Genomic DNA, 22,372 nt, shown 5'->3' on the forward strand with positions numbered 1-22,372 from the left:
AGAGCATGCATCACCGTGACCCTGGGTTGATACTGGGCGGCTGTTCCCCATCCTCGGGTACTGGGATGGTTGGGAGGCTGGGTATGGCCTATCCCTTTATCTCCCCTTTACTCCTAGAAATGGGAAGAAGAAATAGAAAGCATGAAAAAAATGACCACACCCACTTCTCCCTAAACCTAGATCCTTCCCACACTAAGCAACTATGTAAACATCTTCTAAAATAATAAGTTTTTAAAAAAGAAGCAAAAAACACATTTGTCCCACACACCTTCCTCCAAATCTCCACTCTCTCCAACCCAATTAGAGGCTCATATTAACGTTTATCCTTCTCAATTATGTAAATAATATTAAAAATAAAATTTTAAAAAATCATCGTGCTTGGAATGGCAAGACTGGCAGCAATTCAGAACAGTTGAGCTGTCGAAACCACCTGGGCAGTGCCCTCGGAGCATGCTCCACACCGGGGACCCTGGGGTGGGTGCGAGGCTGGGTGTGGCTTCTCCCTGTGTCTCTCCCCTCCCCCCAGACACAGGAAGGAAAAAAAGAGAATGTGGAAACAATGGTCTTATCCATGTTCCTGGAGCCCTTGATCCTTTAAGCCCTAATCAACTATGCAATGATCATCAAAACAAAAAAAATTTTAAATAGGCAAAAAGAAAAAGAAAAAAAGACTTTATGCTGAAAAATTCAGAGTAGCTTTTGGAACTGCTCAGCCAGCTGTAAGGTTTAAGAATTTGTGGAGAATTTTCTTGGAGACACAGCTTCTCCCACTACAGCGTCTAAGATGTATTCACTGCGAAGTGCAACTTCAAATACTAGGAAGAAACTCTCCCATTCTATGTACCATAGCAGTTTAAAACATCAAGATTTCTGTGAAATCTTCTTGTCCCCAAGGTGGTTTGCTACATACGTCTCATCGTCCTGAGTGTGGAACCCAACCTCTCTCCTCCCCAGCTTCCACCTCTATCTTGGGTGAGTTCAGATGTGACCGAGTGTTCTGGGGACACCCAGGTGTGACCAAGAGCTAGGAAAACAGCACTGGACAACGACAGCCTTCAGACGGATCCTACTTGAGAAATGACAGCTGGACAGTTTGTTAAACTTTAAAAAAAAAAAACCATGCGCAGTAAACAGGAAATGAACAAATGACCAAATATCTTAGCACTGAATTTATGGTAAAAACAACAAACTTCTAAGTAAGCGTGCTAAAATGAATCTCATCAATCTAACCAGAGGATCCGAACCGAGCTACCTGCCGTCCATGAACAACTCCTGCAAGCACTCGGGGCATCTGTTATCTAATTAGCGGATTTTAACAAACACTAGCTCCTTGCTGGCAGGCTCAGCATTTCCTTGGCAGTAAAAGGAAACAGCTGCGCCGGCAGCTTAGCCTCCTGGAAGCCAAACAAGAGCGGCTACTTGTCACCCGAGGTCTCTCCACACACACTAGGCCTGGCTTCTGGGCTGACACTGCTTCTTGCTGGGAAAAGCATTGAGGCTTGGTTCCGAGCAATCCAACTGGGCCCAGTGGGGCTGAGACCAGATACGAACACTATTTACAAAGTTTCCCTATGTAATTCCAATAGAGCTAAGAAATCAGAAGGAAAGTTCCTCTGAACTAGAAGACCTGTTTCATGTTTTGAATAAAGAGCATGAAAAACTCAGCGACCCTGGGCACTGTGACGTGAGGAAAGTCATGAGAGGCTTCCCCCTTTGTCTCTCCCTTCCCCTAGAAACAACAAGAAGAAATAGCAAATTTGGAAGCAATGAGTACACCCAATTTTCCCTAAACCTCGATCCTTCCCACCCTGATCCATCATGTAATCATTATAAAAAATTCATATAAAAAAATCAAAGTAGCATGATCTGAGACAGTAGGAATACTTTCATATTCTTAGGAAAAGTTTGAAGCTATTCACACACACACACACACACACAAAAGTACCTACTTGAAAAAGACAAAACGACAGGGGTAATGGGATGACATGCCAGGCGGGTCTGGGCCAGATGGAAGCCAGGAGCCAGGAACCCCACCTGGGTGTACCTGACAGGCAGCAGCACCTCCTTCCCAGGTGCATTGGCAGGAAGATGGATCCATGTGGAACAGCTGGGACTAGAACCAGCTCTCCAATTTGGGGTGCCAGTTTAACAAGCAATGGCTTCACCTGCGGCCCCACCGTTTCATTTATTTTGTACTGAAGTTTGTGTTTTTTTTTTGTTTTTTTTTTTTTTTTAAAGATTTATTCATTTTTATTACAGCCAGATATATACAGAGGAGAGACAGAGAGGAAGATCTTCCGTCCGATGATTCACTCCCCAAGTGAGCCGCAACGGGCCGATGCGCGCCGATCCGAAGCCGGGAACCTGGAACCTCTTCCGGGTCTCCCACGAGGGTGCAGTGTCCCAATGCATTGGGCCGTCCTCAACTGCTTTCCCAGGCCACAGGCAGGGAGCTGGATGGGAAGTGGAGCTGCCGGGATTAGAACCGGCGCCCATATGGGATCCCGGGGCTTTCAAGGCGAGGACTTTAGCCGCTAGGCCACGCCGCCGGGCCCAGTTTGTGTTTGTTTTTATGATTTATTTTTGTTTGTAAGGTTGAGTTGTTGAGAGGAGGATAGGCAGAGACAGAGGTCTTCCAGCTGAGCAGATCTGAAGCTGGGAGTCAGAAACTGCCTGCAGTTCTCCCACGCGGGTGCAGGGTCCCCAGGCCTTCGGGCCATCCTCTGCTGCTTTCCCAGGCGAGAGGCAGGGAGTTGGAGGGAAGTGGAGCAGCCGGGACCAGACTAGGCGCCCGCTGCACTGCAGGCTCAGCCTGGGACACCATGTGGCAGCCCTTCCTCTTTTTTTAACTCTAGGATTTTAAAATAAAATAAAATAAACCTCTAAATTGCACATTAATATAAATAGTATTAGGTCACAAATGCCTGAAACGATTAAAAATTGACTTGGATATGCTTGAAATGCAAAATTCACTAACACTGCAGCTGGAAACCCCAAGGAAATAGATTTTGTACTTAACAAGTTTTAATGGCAACTCTACCAGTAAGCCTGACTTAGATGGGGCAGGAATCATGACACACACAGCTAAGCAAAAACTCCAGATTCAGCAACACACGTGTGAGTGTACATGGTCCACATGGGTGCTCTGAAGAAACATACTAGAAGGAAGCAGGTGAATTTGGTTGGATCATTTCATCCACTGTCATTAAAAGTTTCATGTTTGTTGGAAAATTCCCATCACAGAAACCCATCCCAGTGGGAGGGAGGAACTCATTTAATCTAAATCGTCACTTCCTGCAACGCTGACATTGCCTCTGTTCTTTCTCAGCAAGTTTAACCGCGATTGGCATGGAGAATAAGGTACAAGTGAGACTGACTCTTCCCTAAAGAACAACTACCTCAGCGGTAAGGGATCCGACAAGCCTGAACAAGGAAACACTGAGGTGCAGGGTCCAGCGCCACAGCTCAACTGGCTAATCTTCCTACTGCAAGCGCCAGCATCCCATATGTACACCGGTTCATATCCCGGCTGCTCCACTTTCCATCCAGCACTCTGCCTGTGGCCTGGGAAAGCAGCAGCTGGCGGTCCAGAGCCTTGGGATCTTGTGCTCCTGTGGGAAACCTGGAAGAAGCTCCTGGCTTTGGACTGGTTTAGTTTGGGCCACTGCAGTCATTTGAGAGGGAGAGAGGAAGGGAAGAAGGAAGAAAAACACAGGTGCAAAGCAGTGCATCCCTTTTTTATTTGGGTGCTTCTACTCCAAGGATTACCTCAATTCCCCTTGGCCTATTTATCTAAGTAATAAATCTGTAATGTTCCAACTGAAACAGGACGACGACATTCATACTGCAAAAACCCACGCGCACCACCAGCACCTAGGTTACACTGATCACTTCAAGCTGTAGTCATATATATACATATGAATATATATATATATATATATACACACACACACATATTGTTTTAAAGGGGCCCAAGTACTTGGCCATTCTCTGCTGCTTTCCTAGGAGCGTTAGCAGGGAGCTGGGCTACAAGTGGAACAGCCAGGATCAAACGGAGCCAATTGGGGATGTGGAGGTCACAGTGCTGGCCTACTCTGCTGCATAATAACTGCCTCTACTATTTAATTCTCCTAATATATATATGTGTGTGTGTGTGTGTATATGTTAATTTATTTACTTGAAAGGCAGAGCTACAGAGGGAGGGAGATGGTTATCTTCCATTCACTGGTTCTCCTCCCCAAATGGCTGCAATGGCTGGGTTTGGGCCAGGTTGAAACCAGGAACCTGGAGGTTTTTCTAGGTCTCCCACGTGGGTGCAGGAGCCCAAACACTTGGGCTGTTATCTGCAGCTTTGCCAGGTAAATTAGCAGGGAGCTAGCCAGGACTCAAACTGGCACCCAAATGGGATGCCAACTTTGCAGGTGGCAGCTTAATGTGCTAAGCCACAGTGCTAGCCCCTCCACTATATTCTTAATGTATAAGACTAGTATGGAGAGGGAGAGCCCCCAATTTTTCTTGGTTCACATTTCAAATGATTCTAATGATCGGGAAGGGCTGGGCCAGGAAGCCAGGAAGCAGCAAGGAGCTAGGAATGCCAGCTAGAGCTTCCACGTGGGTGGCAGGAACTGTCACTTGAGCCATCGCCTGCTGCCTCTGGCCATGTACATTAGCAGGAACCTGGGATTAGGAGATCTGGGGCTCAAATGAGGCATCACCACCACTAGGCCAAACACGTGCCTGTTAAATTTATATAGCGAGACTTGAAGAGGCAGAGAGAGGTGGGGGTGGAGGAAAAGAGATGTACCATTTGCTGGTCTACTCCCCAGATGGGCTGGGTCAAAGGCAGTCTCCCATGTGGGTGGCAGTGACCCAAGGACTTGGCCATCAGCAGGTGCCTCCTGGACTCCAGCGGGAAGCTGGATAGGAAGAAGTGGAGGCAGGCACCAGCACTCCAGCGTGGGACACAGGCAGTCCAGGCAGCAGCAGAATCCTGTCCTTAGGTTTGTATTTTAATAAAAGACAATAAAAACCAAGCACAGATAACTGTCAGAGTTTTGTTAATTCTAATGCACAACCAATCTGTTCAGGGCTTTTTCCCGAATCAACGATCCCACGGTCATTGCTGCAGCAAGTGCCTGCATCTATCAGTCCCAGGGAACGCATGAACCCGGCGGGGTCAGTCTTCCACACTGCTGCCTGCAATTCCCAAGCAGTCAGGCCGTGGCATCTTCACTTCTGGGTAAGAGAAAAAGCATTCTGGTCCATGAGTTCACCTACTCGCTCCTGCAGGACGTTCACCAGCTCCGCTATCACGAAGACGTGAGTGTCATCGATGTCCTGGATGATGAACTTCTTCCCTAGGGCGTTGGACTCGTCCAAGTACAGCAGGAACTGCTTCATGGCAGGGTCGCTGCGGAGAGAAACACACCTTGTCCGGTCACACCACAGATGGATTAAATCTGGGACTGTATGGACAAGCTACAGGATGAGTTTTAAATTCTGAATTATTAATCCTTGACTTGTTCTGTAGCTCAAGAGTCAAGGATTTACAGACCCAGCCTTTCAGTTAAATTTTCAGTGCAAGCTTAACAAAGAGACCATAGTGAGGCTGGCACCGGGATTACAGAGTTAGTTTGAGTCCTGGCTGCTCTGCTCTGGTCCAGCTCACTGCTCACGTGCCTGGGAGGGCAGCAGAGGTTGGCTCAAGTACTGCGTGCCTGCATGGGAGACTAGGATGGAGTTCCTGCTTTGGGTATGACTCGGGGGCGGAAGATTTCTCCTTCAGTCTCTTTCCTAGGCACTTTGTCTTTCAAATAAGTAAAATAGATCTTAGGAAAAAAGCAAACACGTTTAGAGGCCAGGGTAAGATTTTTTCAAAGAATAATTTGTCACTGACAAGTAAAATATATATATATATATGTTAAGTTTTTTAAGTAATAAGACCTAGAATCACAGCACCCTTAAGTGCATTAAAAATTAATTTCCTTTCAATAGCTGTTCAGCACCTTGCTAGTGACAAAACCAGTTCAGTAGTCACGCCAAGAAGCCTACTGTGTACAGCCACACTCACATGTGACTTGAACCTTCACCTCAGCTTCCTTCCCGAGACACACTATCAATGAAGAAAATCTTACAAAATCTACTGTGAGGATACTGGGCTCACCCATAGACCTACATGCCACCCCACCTCCTTTTGGCTTCGAGTTTGAGTAAGCAGGGTGGTTCCAGGGGAAAGAGGTGCCCATTCCTGGGGGGGCAACAGCTCACAGCAAGGGGCTTAGCAAAACATGAGCATAAACCTCAAATACATGTCTTCATGATTCTTAGAAAAACACAGTCTTACACAATCTTCTGAACTGTAATGTCAACATCAATTATAAAGGGAGCAGTGTGAAATTCTCTGAAAATAATAAAGTAAGATTTACAACTTTCAAGTAAAAACATTGATTCTGAGTAGAGCTGACAATGTACGCTAGGGATTTACTTCACACATCAGAGAGTCTGATTTAGAGATCTGGGCTTTCACTAAGTCACAGGGTTTAACTCATACTGAAGATGACAGAACACACGGACCCTGCTGCTTGCTGGGTAGGACAGGAAGAGGCATGGCAGGTGCTGGCAGCAGCCAGTGAGGAAACTGCCTGCGGCAACCGAGGATGATGATGCAGACCTGGGTGCATGAGTGGAGCTGTTGGGCAGTGGATGAATCCTACCATGTGAACAGAAAGCCAACAACTGGCTGAGGCTGGACAGAGCTTTGAAACAGTCATCAAAGAGACTTTTGGTCCAAACAAATGTAAGGGTGCGCGCTGTTGAGATGAGGAATATGGGGAGAAAGGTTTTCAGTAAAGACTAAGAGTTTGGTTTTAGGCATGTCACATGTAAGGTGCCCACTGGAAGAAGGCTGAGTGAGAAGTTGGATGTCCAGCGGTGAGGAGGAAAATCCAGGCACCATGGCAAGGGACCGAGCACAGCCAGAGCCACAAGCCTGAGCCTGAGCCTGAGCCCCGAGCCCTGAACAGAAAGCGGTGAGCTCACCAAAGGTGGGGAGGCCAGGCAACCACACAGACCCTGAACTCACGGAGGAAGGCAAGCTGCTCTCAGCGGCTGTCCTGGAACAGCCTCCAGGGAGGCAGAATTTCTGGAAGAGGCACATACATACCCTATTTTCTGGCCCAATGGTACAAGAGGTATTAAAGGGAAAAGGGCTGCGTTTGACACGTTTGTGGCAGAAAGTCTGTTACAGTAGAAAGGAAGAAGGCAGGCCTCCAAGGGGCTGAGGACACAGACGATCTGCTGCTGTCACTGTCGCCTCATTCCATTGCTGGCGGGCCACAAAGAGGGAGAAAGAGAGGTCTCCTACAGGCTGGTTCAGTTCTCAAATGCCCTCAATGGCCCACGCTGGGTCAGACTAAGCTGGCAGCCTGGAACTGTGTGCATCTCCCATGTGGCTGGTGCGGGCTCAAGGACTGGCTTGTTTCCCACACGGTATGTGCTTTCCCAGGCACATTAGCAGGGAGTTGGGTCAGAAGTGGAACAGCCGATGCTCAGATAAGACCACTGGTGTTGCAGGTGGTGGCTTAACTTGCTGCACCACAACATGGGTCCCTAAATTAAATCATTTTTGATTTGGCCTTAGATTTTCATTTTTGTCAAGTCCAGAGAGGAAAAAAAAAAGAAAAAGTATATCCAAATAGCTTGAGGTTTGAATTCACTCAAGCTGGGCCTAAATGGCCAGGATTACAATACTCAGATGTGCTTTCTTGTTTATTGTAGAATGTTAAAAATTACAGATGTGGGCATTTGGCACCGGTGAAGATGCCTGCCAGTTAACATGCCTGCCTCGCACACTGGAGTGCCAGCTGCCAAGTCCTAATACTAGCTCCCAGTTCTAGCTTCCTGTTAATGCATACCCCAAGAAACAGTGAGGGATGGTTCAAATCGGTTTCCTGCCACCCAGATGGAAGACCTGAACTGGGTACCAGCCCCAGCTGTTGTAGGCACCTGGGGTGAGCTCAAAGTCAACCAAAAGGAACTCACAGATACGGAGTTCACTCACACATGGCAACAAACCAAGGCAGATTCACATACGTGTCACATGAAGACTCCTTGCCTAAACTGTGACATACAAACTTTTTTTTTTCCAGCGAAGCTATTTAATTTTTTGAAAGGGAGAGAGAACAAGATCTTTTACCCACTGGTTCAAATGCTGGCAACAGCCAGGGTTAGACCAGGCAGAAGCCAGGAGCTCCGTTTGGTCTCGCACGTGGATGGCAGTCACCCACCACCTCCCAGGGATGTTAGCAGTGAGCTGGATGGCAGGCCCAAGTTTAAAGCAGCTGGGACTCAAAGCACACTGCTATGGAGGCAGGTGTCACAAGAGGCAGCAAAACTGGTTATTCCACTCCGCCCACCTCTGCCATACAAGCCTGAGGCCTATCTTGCTGGCTGCCTGGATAGTATACGGGTAAGATACTACAGAGTATCTTGTATGTGATCACAAGAGATCTCAACTTGCCGAGATGGTTACTGGTAACAGGCCTAAGGTTTGACATCCTTCCTTGCAAACCTCAGATCCATGCAAGTCTCTGTTCCCATACAGCTACATGCTTCACGCAATCCGCGGATATGAGACAATGAGCAGATTTACGCTGAAGCTGGCATTAACATCTTCCTTTGCCACTGACTACAGGCCTGAGGGAGGGCAAAGCACTCTTCCAGGGACCAGCCCAACACCTACACCTGACACGGGGCAGGAACCACCAGCTCTGGCCAATCACTTTACACTAAACTTCTTACTAGGCCTACAGTGGTTTTTTTTTTTTTTTTTTTTTTTTCCGGGGCGGGGGGGAGACAGAAAGATTTGTAAAAGACAGAATTGTCCTCTTGAAAAACTGGACAGCCTACTCTTTAGAACTTGAAAGGGAAAATCAAATTGAGAGTCTTCATGCAAAATAATTCTCCACGGAACTGGTTATGACTGAAGTTGGTCACACTGCTTCCCAACATTCAAATGTACCTTCCCAAGATCTTTTACAGGACAGTTCTGATGTAGCAGACTTCAGAAACTGGATTTATTTGAAAACCAGAGAAAGGGAGAGAAGATCACTCCTGTGCTTGTTTATGCTCCAAAGGTCTCCAAGAGCTGGGCCGGGGTCAAGCTGAAGCCAGGGGGCCCAGAACTCACCAAGCCTCCCCCTGGGTGGTAGGGCCTTGAGCACTGGAGCCATCAGCTGCAGCTCCGAGTGTGGGGACAGAGTCAGCACTGGGACAGAGGCAGTGGAATGCAGGTGTCCCACATGGGGTCTGACTGTTGTGCCCAAGGCATGCCTAGAGTTTGCCTTTCCAGGAAACTCTAGCTGCCGCTGTTGCTCAGGGAAACACGCCAAACATGACAGCCCCCAGGCTCAGGCCAGATTCAGGGGCCGGACACCACGAGAGCAAAAGGATGCAGGCGCAATTCAGAAAGACACTTCAGATCCCATTGCAAATCTGCACTCCTCCTGCTTAGGCCTCAGCTGAAGGCTCACCAGAGTGTGAAGCTTCCTCGGGAGCTTGCTCTCGAAGCTCCAGCCATCATTAGTTTATTTTTAAATCAAAATATGTTTAATACAATTCTTACTATCATGCCCAAAGGGTGATTTTGGTGCTAAATTACTCCACAATTACTCTAGAATGACCACAATGACAAACAGAAGAGTGGGTCTGAGATGGGACATGAGACCACAGAAAAAGGAGAATTGTGATAAAGGAGGTCTCACACGTAATTGGCAGTTACTTACTCATCTCAAAGCCAAAAAGCTAATTTACATGTTTATCTCATAATACACACCTCCCCATAAATCCTAGATAAGTGTGGTAAAAATTCTGAGATATCCTAAGATTAATTTTGGAGAGTTCACAGCTACCACAAAAACACCGCCTCTATACTGTATACTGGAACCTTGAGCTCCATCCCAGCTGACCTCCACGCCGTGCTTACACACAAACTTTCTCAGCTGCTGACAGAGTTTTTCCTGTTTGTTCCCTTCTTATCTTGGGCTGTTACATAGCCCCAAGTTTATAAAAGTATCTTCGCTCTAGGTGCTCTAGGTCTGGCTTTGCTGCTTGCAGGGTTCAGGTGCGTATCTAAGGAAACAGTACTTCCCCCAAGTGCCTCTTTAACGGCTCAATCAATCCTAGGCAGAGACCCCTTCATCTCAAGACCTTGGGGCTAATAAATGAAATTTAAAAACATTGCAAAAGTAGAAACACAAACCCACAGAGAAAGCGAATACCAAGCTCACGGGTGAAGAGCGAATAGAACTGGGAAGGGGGAGAAAACCCTGAAAGCTAACACCCTGTGTAGGTCTTCAAAGGTGACGGAATAGCGCGTTCAGCACTGCCAGGAGCCACAGTTCAGGCCCCTTGGTTCTCCTGGGGATTACCCTTCTCTTGGGGGGCTTGTTCTGATTTCCTTACCACACACATCCCTGTTCACCCACCAACCGCCATCTATCATCACAATGCAACTACCGCCCCAAATCTCCATTTCCCCACCCCCGTCTCTCCCCTTCTGCAGTCTGTGGTTATCTGCAGTCAACTGTGGCCCAGATTTATTGAAAGGAAAATTCCAGGAATAAGTAATTCATAAGTTTTAAATTTTGTCAGCACTATTCTGTGTGATGAAATCTCTCCCAGCCCCGCTCTGTCCTACCAGGGGCGTGGAACGCCCAGTGCAGCCACGCGGTATAGGCCATCTGCCCATCAGTCATGCTGTAGCCAACCAAGCTATCAGAGTACCCTTTGCTGCCCTGCAGTTAAGGTGGCTACTTAGTGAGGGACTCAAAGGGCAACAGTAGTAAGGTTGGCAACTTGGATGTAACAAAGAGAAGTTGCCAAATGTTTCCTTTAAACGAAAAGGTGAAAAGGTCTACATTTACCAAGGACATACACACACAGAGTGCTGCGTTGCTTCCATTTATGGTTAAGAATCAATCTTCTATTCATGAAATTGCAAGAGTGAAAGACACTGACCTTAGTTTTACCCCCACCTCAAACAGCAAAAGTTATGGCCCCGATGTGTGTTAAGTTAGTTAACACAGGGAAGACATGAAACATGGCTTGGTATCAGCTGTGGCTGAAGGCATCCATTGCAGCCCAAGGAACGGTATTCTCTGTAGGACACTGTGACCCTAGAAGGTCAGCGAGAACAGGATTACAGTTGATTGGACAATATTTGTCTGATAATAAGCGAATGGATACCTTTTGTATACCTGATAGGATGTCATTTGTATAACAGTTGAGTGGACAGCATGTGAGTGAGAACACTTGGTGGAATATACAAGACAAAGGGCATTCCAAACAAGAGTATAGAAACAGTTGATGGGTTTTTTTGATGAGCTCAATACTTCCTCCCTTATCCCATATGATGCCACTAATAAACTTTGCTTATTGACCATCAGTCAGAGTCCACGCGTGTTACTATCGGCTCTGTGCACCAAGTCCATCGCTGCGGGACAGCGACAATCCTCCAAGGAGCATGCAGCACTAATGGAACCTGGCATCCTCCTACCACTCCTCTGGAAGAGCTCTCGGCCTCCCCCGTCCTCACAGCACCCACCCTATCCACTCCCGGACACAACGAACTCACTTCCAGGAAACATCCCGGCCTCTGCTTCTGAACTGTCTGTTAGGGTCTCCTACACCCCACTCCAAACCTGCACTACCCAGCACGGGGTCTGCAAGCCACACCCCACCAGAAAGCACTTGGATCAACGGCTGACCTCCGAGATACGTTGCAAAAGCAGAACACACGCTGGCCTTTAAAGATTTTTTTTTTTTTGAAGACTCAGTATGAGTTAAAAGAATATCCTGAATATGGTGGGGTAATACAATAGTAACTTCACCCATTTCATTTTATTTTCTAAGGTGGCCACTAAGAAATTCAAAGTCATATATGTGGTTTACATTCTGCTCCTATTCGATGCTGCTGCTCTAAACGTCCCACGTTTGTCCATGTCCCTTCCCCAGCCCTGCGCAACCTCACAGTAACAGTACTGTCACTGATGCAACGGCCCATCCAGGGGCATAGAAAGGTGCCCAGATCAGGGCTCCCGCGGAGTGACTGATGAGAGACTGAGTTTGCACTTTGGATTTTAAGCCAGTGACTGGCAGCCTCTAAGTTAGACTGCTCTGGGGGAATTCAAGAAACCTCCAGCTGGTTCTTTCTCTTTTCAAAGATGCGTTTGTAACAAAGACTTCATGAAGGTCCTGGAATTCTGCAGGCCCTAACTCTAGTCAACTTCAGATGGTTCGAAGAAAATGCAGGAACTGCTGTTCACATCAGACCGATTTCGCCGATACACCGCCCCTGTTCAAAAGTCGTTGGGACTCAATGCTGCCTACCTGACTGCAACAGACACGGACATTGCCCAAACACCCGTCTCCCTACTTAGAAAAGTTACACAATGGACATGATCTTAAAAAGGGGTCTGACTTTAGAACAATTTATGTGTATATCCTGTTACAACAGGTACACTGAAAATTCAGGAAGTATCGAAACTACTAACCATTCTATAAGCACTCCTTTCAACACGTTGACCATCTTTGTCCAGCCAGGAGGGGTGCAGGTGATCTCGGGAAAGCTAACGAAAAGGTAATTCAGAATCGTCAGGTTGATCCTATCCTGAAACAAGGCACAACCGTTCACCGTTGGATTGAGGACTAACAACAGTGGAAAAATACAGTCTTTGAACAGAACTGGGTCCATCGGACTGTTAAGAAAGCACGGATCTTAACTAGCCATTCTACCCAAGGCCAATAAAAACCCCAGGGAAGCGAGCTGCGCCCCAGGGCGACCCACCCAGAGATAAAAGGGGGCTGGTATTTCAGTTCCCCACTCGAGACAGCAATAACAGGTAAGATCTTAAGGGGAGAATCGCAAAGGACCCGCAAAATTACAGGGGGCCCAACCACCCCACTCCAGACAGGAGCTGCGCCCCCTAGCCCGCCCTCTACACTATGGGCGTGGGGGGAGCGGACAGAGTCCGGCATCCCTGCGTCTAGAGCACCCAGACCTCCGGCTCTTCCTCCTCCGCCGCCCAATCTTCCCGCGGCCTGTTGCAGTCTTCCACAAACCTCGCTCGCCCGGAACCTCTCGAGGCTCGCCTCGTACCTCTGCCCACACAGTGCGTCGGCTCAGAAAGACGTCGCCCACAGAGTGCGTCTGCGCTGCCCTACGTCATCGCGCTCGTGGGGGAGGAACGCGCCAGCGGGAGGCGGGCCGCGGGGGTGTGGCTCCGCGGGCGTCGGGGGCGGGGCCGGATCACGTGGCCTGCCGGAGGCGACGGGCGCTCCGCCGGCTGCGCGGTTCCCCGCGAGCGTCCGGGGCGGGCGGTGTCCGCAGGCCGCCAGGTAGGCCTGGGAGGGCGGTGGTCCAGGCCCGGGGAGCGGGGCGGGGGACGAAGCCCCTGCCGGTCACTCCCGGCGGGAAGTGCCTTCGGACCTCCGCTCCGGCGGCCTCTGCCGCTGTGGTCTGACGGGTCGCGCGCTCAGTGCTGTCACCTGGTGAGATGGGTGTTTTTATTTTTTCCCCTCAGCGCCTGAGATATTTACATTGCGCTTGTCCGGGGGAAGTGGATGATCTTTCTACCTGCATTCACTCGGTCTCTTAGGAGGCGTCCCGCTGCCCTGCTCACTGCCCCCTCAGAGCCCCCATTGCTTCTGCCCTGGACAGTGTTCTGCCTTCCAGGCGCTGGGCTGATGCCTGAGTAATCTCAGCTCCACTGCTCAGAGCGAACTGGTTTTCGTTAACCCCCTCACTGGAAAACCCGATTTTCTCCTGGCGTTTCTATCCCAGGCATCCGGTTTTAAACATCCCCACCTGCTTGTTCAGCATACTCTTGTGCACCTGCTGTGTGCCAGACCGTCATCCGCACTTCTGGGGTATAATAGGTGAAGGAGTGACTAATGTCTGTGGAGGCGGAGAGAGACTAGAATCCATGATAGTGGCAGGAAGGGACTATGTGCTGTGTGATAATGGCTGGAAGGGGGTGTTTTGGAGAGTGTTTACAATTAGCCATAGGAAGACTTTGAATAAAAAACTCACACCAGGGCCCGGCGTGGTAGCCTAGCGGCTTAAATCCTCTCCTTGCACGCACCAGGATTCCATGTGGGCACCAGTTCTAATCCCGGCAGCCCCGCCTCCCATCCAGCTCCCTGCTTGTGGCCTGGGAAAGCAGTCCAGGATGTTTTCCCAAAGCTTTGGGACCCTGCACCCACGTGGGAGACCCGCAAGAATTCCTGGCTCCTGGCTTCGGATTGGCTCAGCTTTGGCCCTTGCGTCCACTTGGGGAGTAACCCGGTGGATGAAAGATCTTCCTCTCTGTCTCCCCTCTTCTTTGTATATCTGACTTTGCAACGAAAATAAATAAATGTTTTTTTAAAATTACAGCAGCCACCTGCTGAGAGTTTTAGTATAGATAAGGGATATTAGTCATAGCAACTTGTGCAACTGTGAGGTGTCTGGAAGTAGATCAGACCAAAGCTGTGTAGTCCTGTAAGGAGAAAATGATGCATGACTGCAACACGTGGGAGACTTGCGTGATGGAGAAATACGTGGTATTCAGGTGTGGGAAGGCACAGTGTCAAAAGGTAGTAGGTTATCTCTAGGGTGCAACTTCAGTGCCATGCTAGTTAAAATCACCATATTGGATTTTCCTGAAACGTGAAATGTCAAATTTGCATGAAAAGGCAAAAACCAAGAATAGCTGGGTCGATTTAGAGGAAGAAGGAAGCTGAAGTTCTTTCTGGCTGGCTTTCCAAGCTTTGAAACCCTTAAGACTGCAGTGTTGGCTGGGGGTAGAAAAGCAGTTTCTTGGGGCAGGAGAAAGAGCCAGAAGGACGTGTGTGTGCGTGTGGGGGCTCAGGACAGGACCGAGTGTTCTAGCAGAGCAGGCGGAAAGCATAACCTCCTCAGTGGAGGGGCTGGGTCTTGGCACTCCCGTGGAATTAAGGAAAATCACATTCCTGCTGGGGGTCGTGCAGTAGGTGTGGATGGCACAAAGGTGTGAAGAGAACAGCTCCCCTGCTTGGCAGGGCCCGGGGGAGCTTCCAGCTGGTTGGCAGGGCTCAGTGGATGTCTCTCTGACCATCTGGACACAGTCTCACCCCCTTTTTGCATGGACACTCAAGCACCCCACTAAAAATTCTGTAATCTATTGAGGCATTGTTGTTTGTCGTTATAAGATGGCTTTTGCAACCAACGTGAACTTGGGAGTTAATGTTCTTGATAATGTTCTGGTGAGTGGGCCTTTAACTGCTCACAGGAGTACAATTAAGCCCAAGCCGTTTCTGGACACTTTATTTTGTGCATACCTATTGCCCTGGAATCTGGACTAGACATGTAGCATTCCTTCTGAGAAATGGCTTGACAAGAATTTTACAAATTAATGGAAGTGAAGGGAGTATGAGCAGAAACTGCTATGGCAAAAAAGATAGTTACTGTGACCTTAAAGGTTAGCCTGTCCTTGCAACTCTTTAGAGCATAGAAAATGTAGCTGTTTTAGCTGCTTTCATAGTTTTTTTAACTAGAAGAAATATAGGGCGATTCTATCAACCATCACAGAGATATACTTTGGATTATTGTTTGTTTATGAGGTTGTAGAGCCTGCAGTTGTAGGGGGATTTAATGCTTGAAACTTTTTGTCTTAGATCTTTATGCTTTTTCCCTTTTGATGTATTTCTCCCATTAAGTGATAGATGAGTGGTGGAAATAGAAATGTAGTGGGAATGTATTACTAATTAGTAGGTGACCACCTGTGCCTTGGCCTTGGAGTCCTAGCTGTCGCCTAATGGCTACTATTGAAGAATGAATAATGGTTTGCTTTGAAGAAACTGATTATAGTAACTTACAGAATTATCTTTAACAGCACCTGGTTGACGTAAATGAAGTAAAAATTAATTAATTGAACATCTGTGCATGCTGGCTTAGTTCTGAAGGTAAAGATAGTAAAATCAAACATTTGTGCAGAGGCTTGTGATGTGTCTAGATAAATAAAAAGGACAGCTTCTTCCTGAACTGTAGCAAGAGGGCAACAAGTGACAGTGTCCGTGTCTTTCCTTATTGCCGACTCCACGCACCCTTCTCGAGCTCTGAGCTTGGCTGGAGCTGGCCTCCGGCACGTTCCTCCTTAATGCCCCGCAATTGCCCTGTCGAGCTGGATTAAAAATCTGAATGTGAAAGAGATGCCTGCAGGATACCTAGCAGAAGAAAGAGACTGCATTGTCGCTCAGAAACTTTTCATATTTTTTGTTGTGAGTTAAGCTTGACACATGCCGTTATACTCATTTTTAGATGTGTGATTATAGTGTCGTTTGGTTCAGTGGCGTGCAGGCTCAGCCACCATCACCGCCATTCATCCCCCGAGGTTTTCCTTCTGCCTAGGAAGGATGTTTTAAGCTGCCGTTGAGGATGGGTAGCCGTGCAAGAACATGGATGAAAGAGAGAAGTTACCAAGATCAGACCCCTGGGACTGGCATGGTAGCAGGTTAAACTGCTGCCTGTCACACACATCCCATAGTGCAGTGGCAGTTTGAGTCCCAGCTGCTCTGCTTCTAACACTCTGCTCATGTTGCCAGGGAGATGGTTGCAGTTCCAGGCCTCTGGCTTTGGCCTAGCCCAGTCCCGGCTGTTGCTGCCATTTGGGGAGTGAGCCAGCAGATGAATAATCTTCTGTCTCTCTCCCTCTCTTTTTCTCTGTAAATCTGCTTCCAAATTAAAAAAAATTGTTTTGAAAACCACAAAATTATTTTTAAAAAGTATCCTCCTTTGGGATAATTCAAAATACAATGGAATTAATATATTAGATAAAATACCTATGCAGAGAGATGAGACAAGATTTTTTAGAACTCCTAGGAACTGAGTCTTTTCAGGATTTTATTTATTTATTATTATTTTAGGGCTGATTTCCTTGAAACAGTGACAGAGATGAGAAAGAGATTTCTTTATCTGCTGGTTCATATCCCACATGGCTGCAGCAGGCGTGGCTGTGTCAGACTCAAGCTGAGAGCCTGGTGCTGCATGGAGGTCTCCCACCTGGTGGTGGGCACCCAGGCCTGTGGGCTGTCTCCTGTGCTGTCCCTGGGCGTTGGCCGGAAGCCAGGCTGGAAGCAGAGTAGCACTTTGATAGGAACAGTCTGTTTATAAGTGTTTATTACTCCCATCTGCATCTAGACTGCTCCATCAATAATATGGGTATAGATAAAAATGAATCTATGGAAATTATGGGTAGTAATATTATCAATAATCTTAATTATATCCTTAATATTAGTACACTTTTGTCTGGGATTGATGACCCAGAAATAGCTATAATAATAGACCTTTTATGTAAATTATGCTGTGATTTAATAATGGATATAGTATGTATGTTGGAGCTTTTGAACAGAGGTGACTCCATCTTCCTAAACTACTGGTGAAATGGGGCCACCTCTTCTATCACTCCTGTCAAGAAACTCCAATGTACTAAGCCCTCTCTCATCATTCCTGTTAAGAAGCTCTAACGTACGTAAGCATGTCATAAAAAACAAGTTATGTAAAAATGATAAAAGAAGAAGAAAATGTGTCTTGATAAATATGTAAAAAACCATGTTTCTCAGAACTAAGAGAAAGCAAGTGTTATTGATAGATAACATGTAATAAGCAATCAAAACGTTGTAACGACTGCTTGCTTGACCCACTGAATTGTATAAAAAGCCATGCCTTGCTCCCAGTCGCTGAAGCCAGCAGGCTCCCACTAGACCGGAGCCAAACCTCTCGGGCTTCCATCAAAGCCAGTAGGCTCCCACTAGACCGGAGCCAAAGGCCCAGCAGGTTCCCACTAGGCCAGAACCAAGGCCCAGCAGACTTCCGCAAGACCGAAGTCAAGGGCGCTCTTGCTGGCTTCCCCCATCCAGTTTGGTGTGTGCTCGCTTGAATAAACGCTTGATTGCAAGTATCCATTCTCTCAACTCGTGGCGTTGGTTCTAGCAACCGGGCTCGGTGTTTGCGACACATTCCGCCTGGCACTCTAGTGTGAGTCATCAGTGCCACAGGAGGCAGCTCAAACTGCCAGGACACAAGGCTGGCCCTCAGATGGGGTTTACAGCGCTTTCTCATTTGGGAATATAATGATATTGTTCTTAATTTATATAGCATTTTAAAAAACTCTTTGTTTGAAAGAGGAAGATTCACTTCCCCAGATAGTAATAGTTGCTTTGCAGTGTTTGAATGAATAATGGGAAGGAGTGTACAGAGTGTTCAGCCATGAGAGGCGGAGTGTCCGTCCAGAATATGTCAGAGTGGGGAGGCCAAGGCTATAAGGTGGACAGGTGAGGGCAAAGACACCCAGAGTGGCCTGAGGTGTGTGTTACCTCGGGCGAGACGCTCGGGGCTCCTGTGCGGGGAAGGTGAAGCTGGGTGCTAGAAGGACTGTTGGACTAAGGGGGGTAGTTTTCAGGGTATTTTGGTTGTTTTTGCTTTTGATGGGAAGACAGTGGACAACCAGCATTTCTCCCCTAGAAAGAGCAGAGGGGATTAAGGAGAGCAGAGAGTACTGGTAAGTCAGGGACCCTGGGAGCAAGGCGATGAGATGTAGACCGTCTGCCTTTGGCTTGCAGGAAGGGACAAGACCTTTTGCTCACAGCTGAAAAGGGAGCAGGCCGAGGCCTGTTTGGAGTCTGGCCGGGGCAGCCCATGTAGAGGCCTTCCTGTGTAGTTGGCAGCTGGGGCCTCTGGTCCTTCTCTTTCTAGGGGTGGGGATTACCAGCCGTGGTCATGTTCAAGGTCTAGAGGGAAGGTTGGCTTTAACCCGAAGCTTTTGTACATGAGTGCAGTTGCCAGCTGTTTGTGACATTCCAGTACCTGAGAGGAGCTTTCCGTGGAGAAAAAGGTTAGTTCGGCTCATGGGTTGGAGGCTGTAATTGTCTGTCAGGTGACCCCATGGTCTCCGCTGGCGTGGAACCCCAATGTGAGAGGTGCAGAGGAATGACCACAGGGAGAGAGAAGCTAGACCCAACTTGAACTGCAGGCACATCTCCTTCTTGGGAGAGCTACCCTCTCAGGGCGCAGCCCCAGTCACCTAACGCCTCCTACCAGCTGCCCCTTCCAAGGTCCCACCCTAACCCATCTAGTGCTGGCTTGAAGACTCCAGAGCCTAGTCAGCTGCTTGGGTTTGGAGAGGGGGAGGCTGGTGTTCCTGGTTATGAGATCCCAAAAGATCTCATACTGTATTTCTGATACGCTGGTAACTAAAAGTGGTTTCCCATTTTAAATAACTTTCCCATTAGTTCGTAGGTATTTGTAATTTTGTGTTTTAGTTTCTGTTTGGGCTCTGACTGTAGGTATGGGGGAGGGGTGAGGGATTCATAGAGTTCCTGTCTCGAGTAAAATTGGGTGCAGGATGATCTGTAGGGGGCTGTAGGTGGCGGTCAGAGGCCTGTGTATACATGGATTGTAGAAGCGGTCTGGGGGCAAAGAGAGGCGACCCCGGTCACCTCTTGTCCACTTGGAGCAGAGGACTTGCCTTTCGGGTGAGGGGTATGGGAGAGTAGAGAAAGGACCGGTGTGTTGGGGAGGCAGCAGTGGGCACTGGGTGGGCTGCACTGAGCAATCGAGGCCAGTGGTGTGACTGCACACCCTGGGAAGAGCCAGGCCTCTATGCTTGGGGCAACTGAGAGCGAATTCAGAATGAGGGGTTCTTGCTGAGGCCTGTGGTGTGGGCGAGGAAAGAGGATGGGGAGTGGGCGAAGGGTGTGCTCAGAATTCTACCCAGGCCATGGGCGAGGACAACTGAGGGAGGAGGTTCGTTTAATAAGCTCAGGAAAGAGCTTATTAATAAGCCCTACCCTGAGGACTAGCTCTGTGCTTCACCATTGACCTTCTCTGGTAGGGGGTCAAGGTCGGAGAAGCAGCCCACATTTTTGCCCTACAATTCTAGCACAGTTTTCAAGAAGCGAAAGCTAAAATGCAAATCTGAACATTAACTCTGCCATGTTTTTATGAAGATCTACTTTATTACAGTGTGTTTATCGTTTCTTAAAGAAATATTAATTTGTTTTAGAAAGATTATTGATCTGAAAGACTGTTACAGAAGGGAGAGATACAGAGATCTTCTATCTATCAATTACCGATTCGCTTGGTCAGACATCCACAGTGGCCAGGGCCAGGCCAGGCCAGAGGAATGAGCTTCAGCTGGGTTTCCCATGTGGCTGTTGGGGCCCAAGCACTGGCCGTCTTCTGTGTTAGTAGGCGAGCAGCTGGCACTCAGACCATAGCCTATAAAGGATGCCATCATTATAGGTGTCAGCTTAATGGGCTAAGCTACAATGCTGACCCATTTCTATCGTTATCTGCTTCTTATAGAAAAGTGGTAGTAATCAGCCCATTAGATCAAAGAGAAAAGAAATAACAATGACCTTTGAAACCGTGACCTTGGACCCTGGGGATGTGGCTTAGCAGCTAAAGTCCTCGCCTTGAACGCATATTGGCACTGGTTCTAATCCCGTTAGCCCTGTTTCCCATCCAGCTCCCTGCTTGTGGCCTAGGAAAGCAGCCGAGGACGGCTCAAAGCCTTGGGTTCCTGCATGCATGTGGGAGACCTGGAGGAAGCTCCTGGCTCCTGGCTCTGGATGGGCACAGCACCGGTCATTGCGGTCACTTGGGGAGTGACTCATCAGATGGAAGATCTTCCTATCTGTCTCTCTTCCTCTTTGTACATCTGATTTTGCAATAAAAATAAATAAATCTTTATTTTAAAAAAAGCAACAGTTACCTTTACATGTTTACCTGTTGTTTCAGCTAGTTGGCTTAGTCACCCATCTTTGTTATAGAATCAGAATTAAACAAGTGAAACCCTCTTTTGGTGTGTGTGTTATTTCTAACGAGCATTTTTTATTCATGTATAGCAAGTAATTCCCATTCCTAACCTCTAGAAAGCTGCTGGAGTTTTTATTTTGTTTTTCTACTGGTCTAATATCCCAAACCAAGGAATCATTTCTTACCTGGGATCCTCCTGGTCCCCTGTATTGCTTTGTAACAATTCCGTGACCGCAAGTGTCACAGGACTCTAACAGGATTCTAGAATACCGAGTTGTTCTAGATGTGATCCCATCCTTCAGATCAGCCTCAGCTGGGGACCGAGTTGGCCAGCAGTTCATAATGAGGTTGCAGAGACTGAGCAGTGCTGGGTGCCATCCTGAAGCAGCTGGCGAAGGCGGAGGACCTCTGCTGGTCCTACGTGCATCTTTCATTTAGAGCTGTTTGTTCCTATGGGACCTTCAGTCACCAGAGATAAACATACATAGATGTGGATGTAAATGTTTATGTCTGCGTGTGTTTGACAGGTTTACAGAGTGAGGGAGAGCGCTCCTGTCCGCTGGTTCACTCCTCAGATGGCTGCAGTGGCAAGGTCTGGCTCAAGCCGGACCGGGAGCCAGGAGCTTCATCCAGGTCTCCTACATGAGTGCCAGAGACCCCTGGACCACCTTCTGCTGCGCTGCCCAGGCCATGAAGCAGAAAGCTGGATTGGAGCTGGAGCAGCCCACACACAAACTGGGGCCCTTGCGGGAACCAGCGTTGCAGGCAGCGGCTTTATCTGTAATAGCAGCCCCTGCATGTGTTTTTTTTTTCAAGAGGCATTTAATCTTTAAATGTCATCATATTCTGGTTAATAATCTGTATTTTCCTATATCCTCATTGCTTCAGAATTGGGTACAGTTTGAAGAATAATCAAAGTACAAGCAAAATGTCATTCTAATAAATCTACTTTCAGGTTTTTAAAAATTATTCATTGAGAGACAGAGCACTTACCCCATCCCCTGGCTCACGCCTAGATGCCTGCAGTGTTTGGGGGGCCCAGCTGGGACTTGGGCCTCAGTCTAGATCTGCCACGGGTGGCAGAAACCCAGCCGCTTGAGCCATCACTACTGTCTTCCGGGGTCTGTGTTAGCAGGAAGCTGGGATTGGCAGCCAGAGCTGGGGATTGGGCCTGGGTCCTCCGACGTGGGCCGAGGCGGGAGCTGGGGATCGGACATGGGTCCTCTGACGTGAGCTGTGGGTGTCTTAACTGGCACCTTGACCACACACACATCCTTTCTTCCTTTAAGGAAGGCATGCTTTTGTTTTAAATTGGAGAGGTTTTTCTGCTGCTGTAAGGCCTGCCTCTGTGGGCCACACAGTGATGGCAGCACATTCTTAGAGTGCTGATGTTTAGTGAGATGCTCAGTCTGAGTGCTTCTTCCCCTCCACAGAATGGCCCTGGCTGCCTACTGCGCCGTCTGCTGCCGAAGCGTCGCCAGCTCCACCGCCTCGCTCCGCATTCCCACGCGCTGGACAGAGATCCGTGAGTGCAGTTCC

General features: G+C 48.1%; 2 protein-coding genes across 6 annotated transcripts in view; one reads left to right on the forward strand and one right to left on the reverse strand.

The window, feature by feature from the left end:
• Window positions 1-4,988: 4,988 nt before the first annotated feature.
• On the reverse strand, window positions 4,989-13,171 carry GTF2H5 (general transcription factor IIH subunit 5). 4 transcript variants are annotated; one of them, XM_004595452.3, is made up of 3 exons: window positions 13,120-13,171; window positions 12,552-12,626; window positions 4,989-5,410 (listed from the first exon to the last, which is right to left on the reverse strand). In XM_004595452.3, exons 2-3 carry the CDS (start codon window positions 12,584-12,586, stop codon window positions 5,230-5,232), a joined length of 216 nt encoding a protein of 71 aa, XP_004595509.1. In that variant the 5' UTR covers window positions 12,587-12,626; window positions 13,120-13,171; the 3' UTR covers window positions 4,989-5,229. The 4 variants fall into 4 exon arrangements, with proteins under 4 accessions (XP_004595509.1, XP_012785341.1, XP_012785344.1 ...); XM_012929887.2 differs by having other exon boundaries at window positions 12,552-12,667; XM_012929890.2 differs by having other exon boundaries at window positions 12,552-12,667; window positions 13,059-13,133.
• Window positions 13,172-13,376: 205 nt separating this feature from the next.
• The window catches only part of SERAC1 (serine active site containing 1), a 37,535-nt gene continuing 28,539 nt past the window's right edge, over window positions 13,377-22,372 (forward strand). The window contains exons 1-2 of one of the 2 annotated variants that reach the window (XM_058661538.1): window positions 13,377-13,395; window positions 22,267-22,358. In XM_058661538.1, the coding sequence (XP_058517521.1) occupies window positions 22,268-22,358 (91 nt within the window). In that variant the 5' untranslated portion in view covers window positions 13,377-13,395; window position 22,267. Of the gene's footprint in view, window positions 13,396-21,240; window positions 21,476-22,266; window positions 22,359-22,372 lie in introns of those variants that run through there. The other variant, XM_004595451.4, reaches the window with a different exon arrangement.

The sequence above is a fragment of the Ochotona princeps genome, chromosome 1 (genome assembly GCF_030435755.1).
Source record: "Ochotona princeps isolate mOchPri1 chromosome 1, mOchPri1.hap1, whole genome shotgun sequence".
Lineage (NCBI taxonomy): Eukaryota > Metazoa > Chordata > Mammalia > Lagomorpha > Ochotonidae > Ochotona > Ochotona princeps.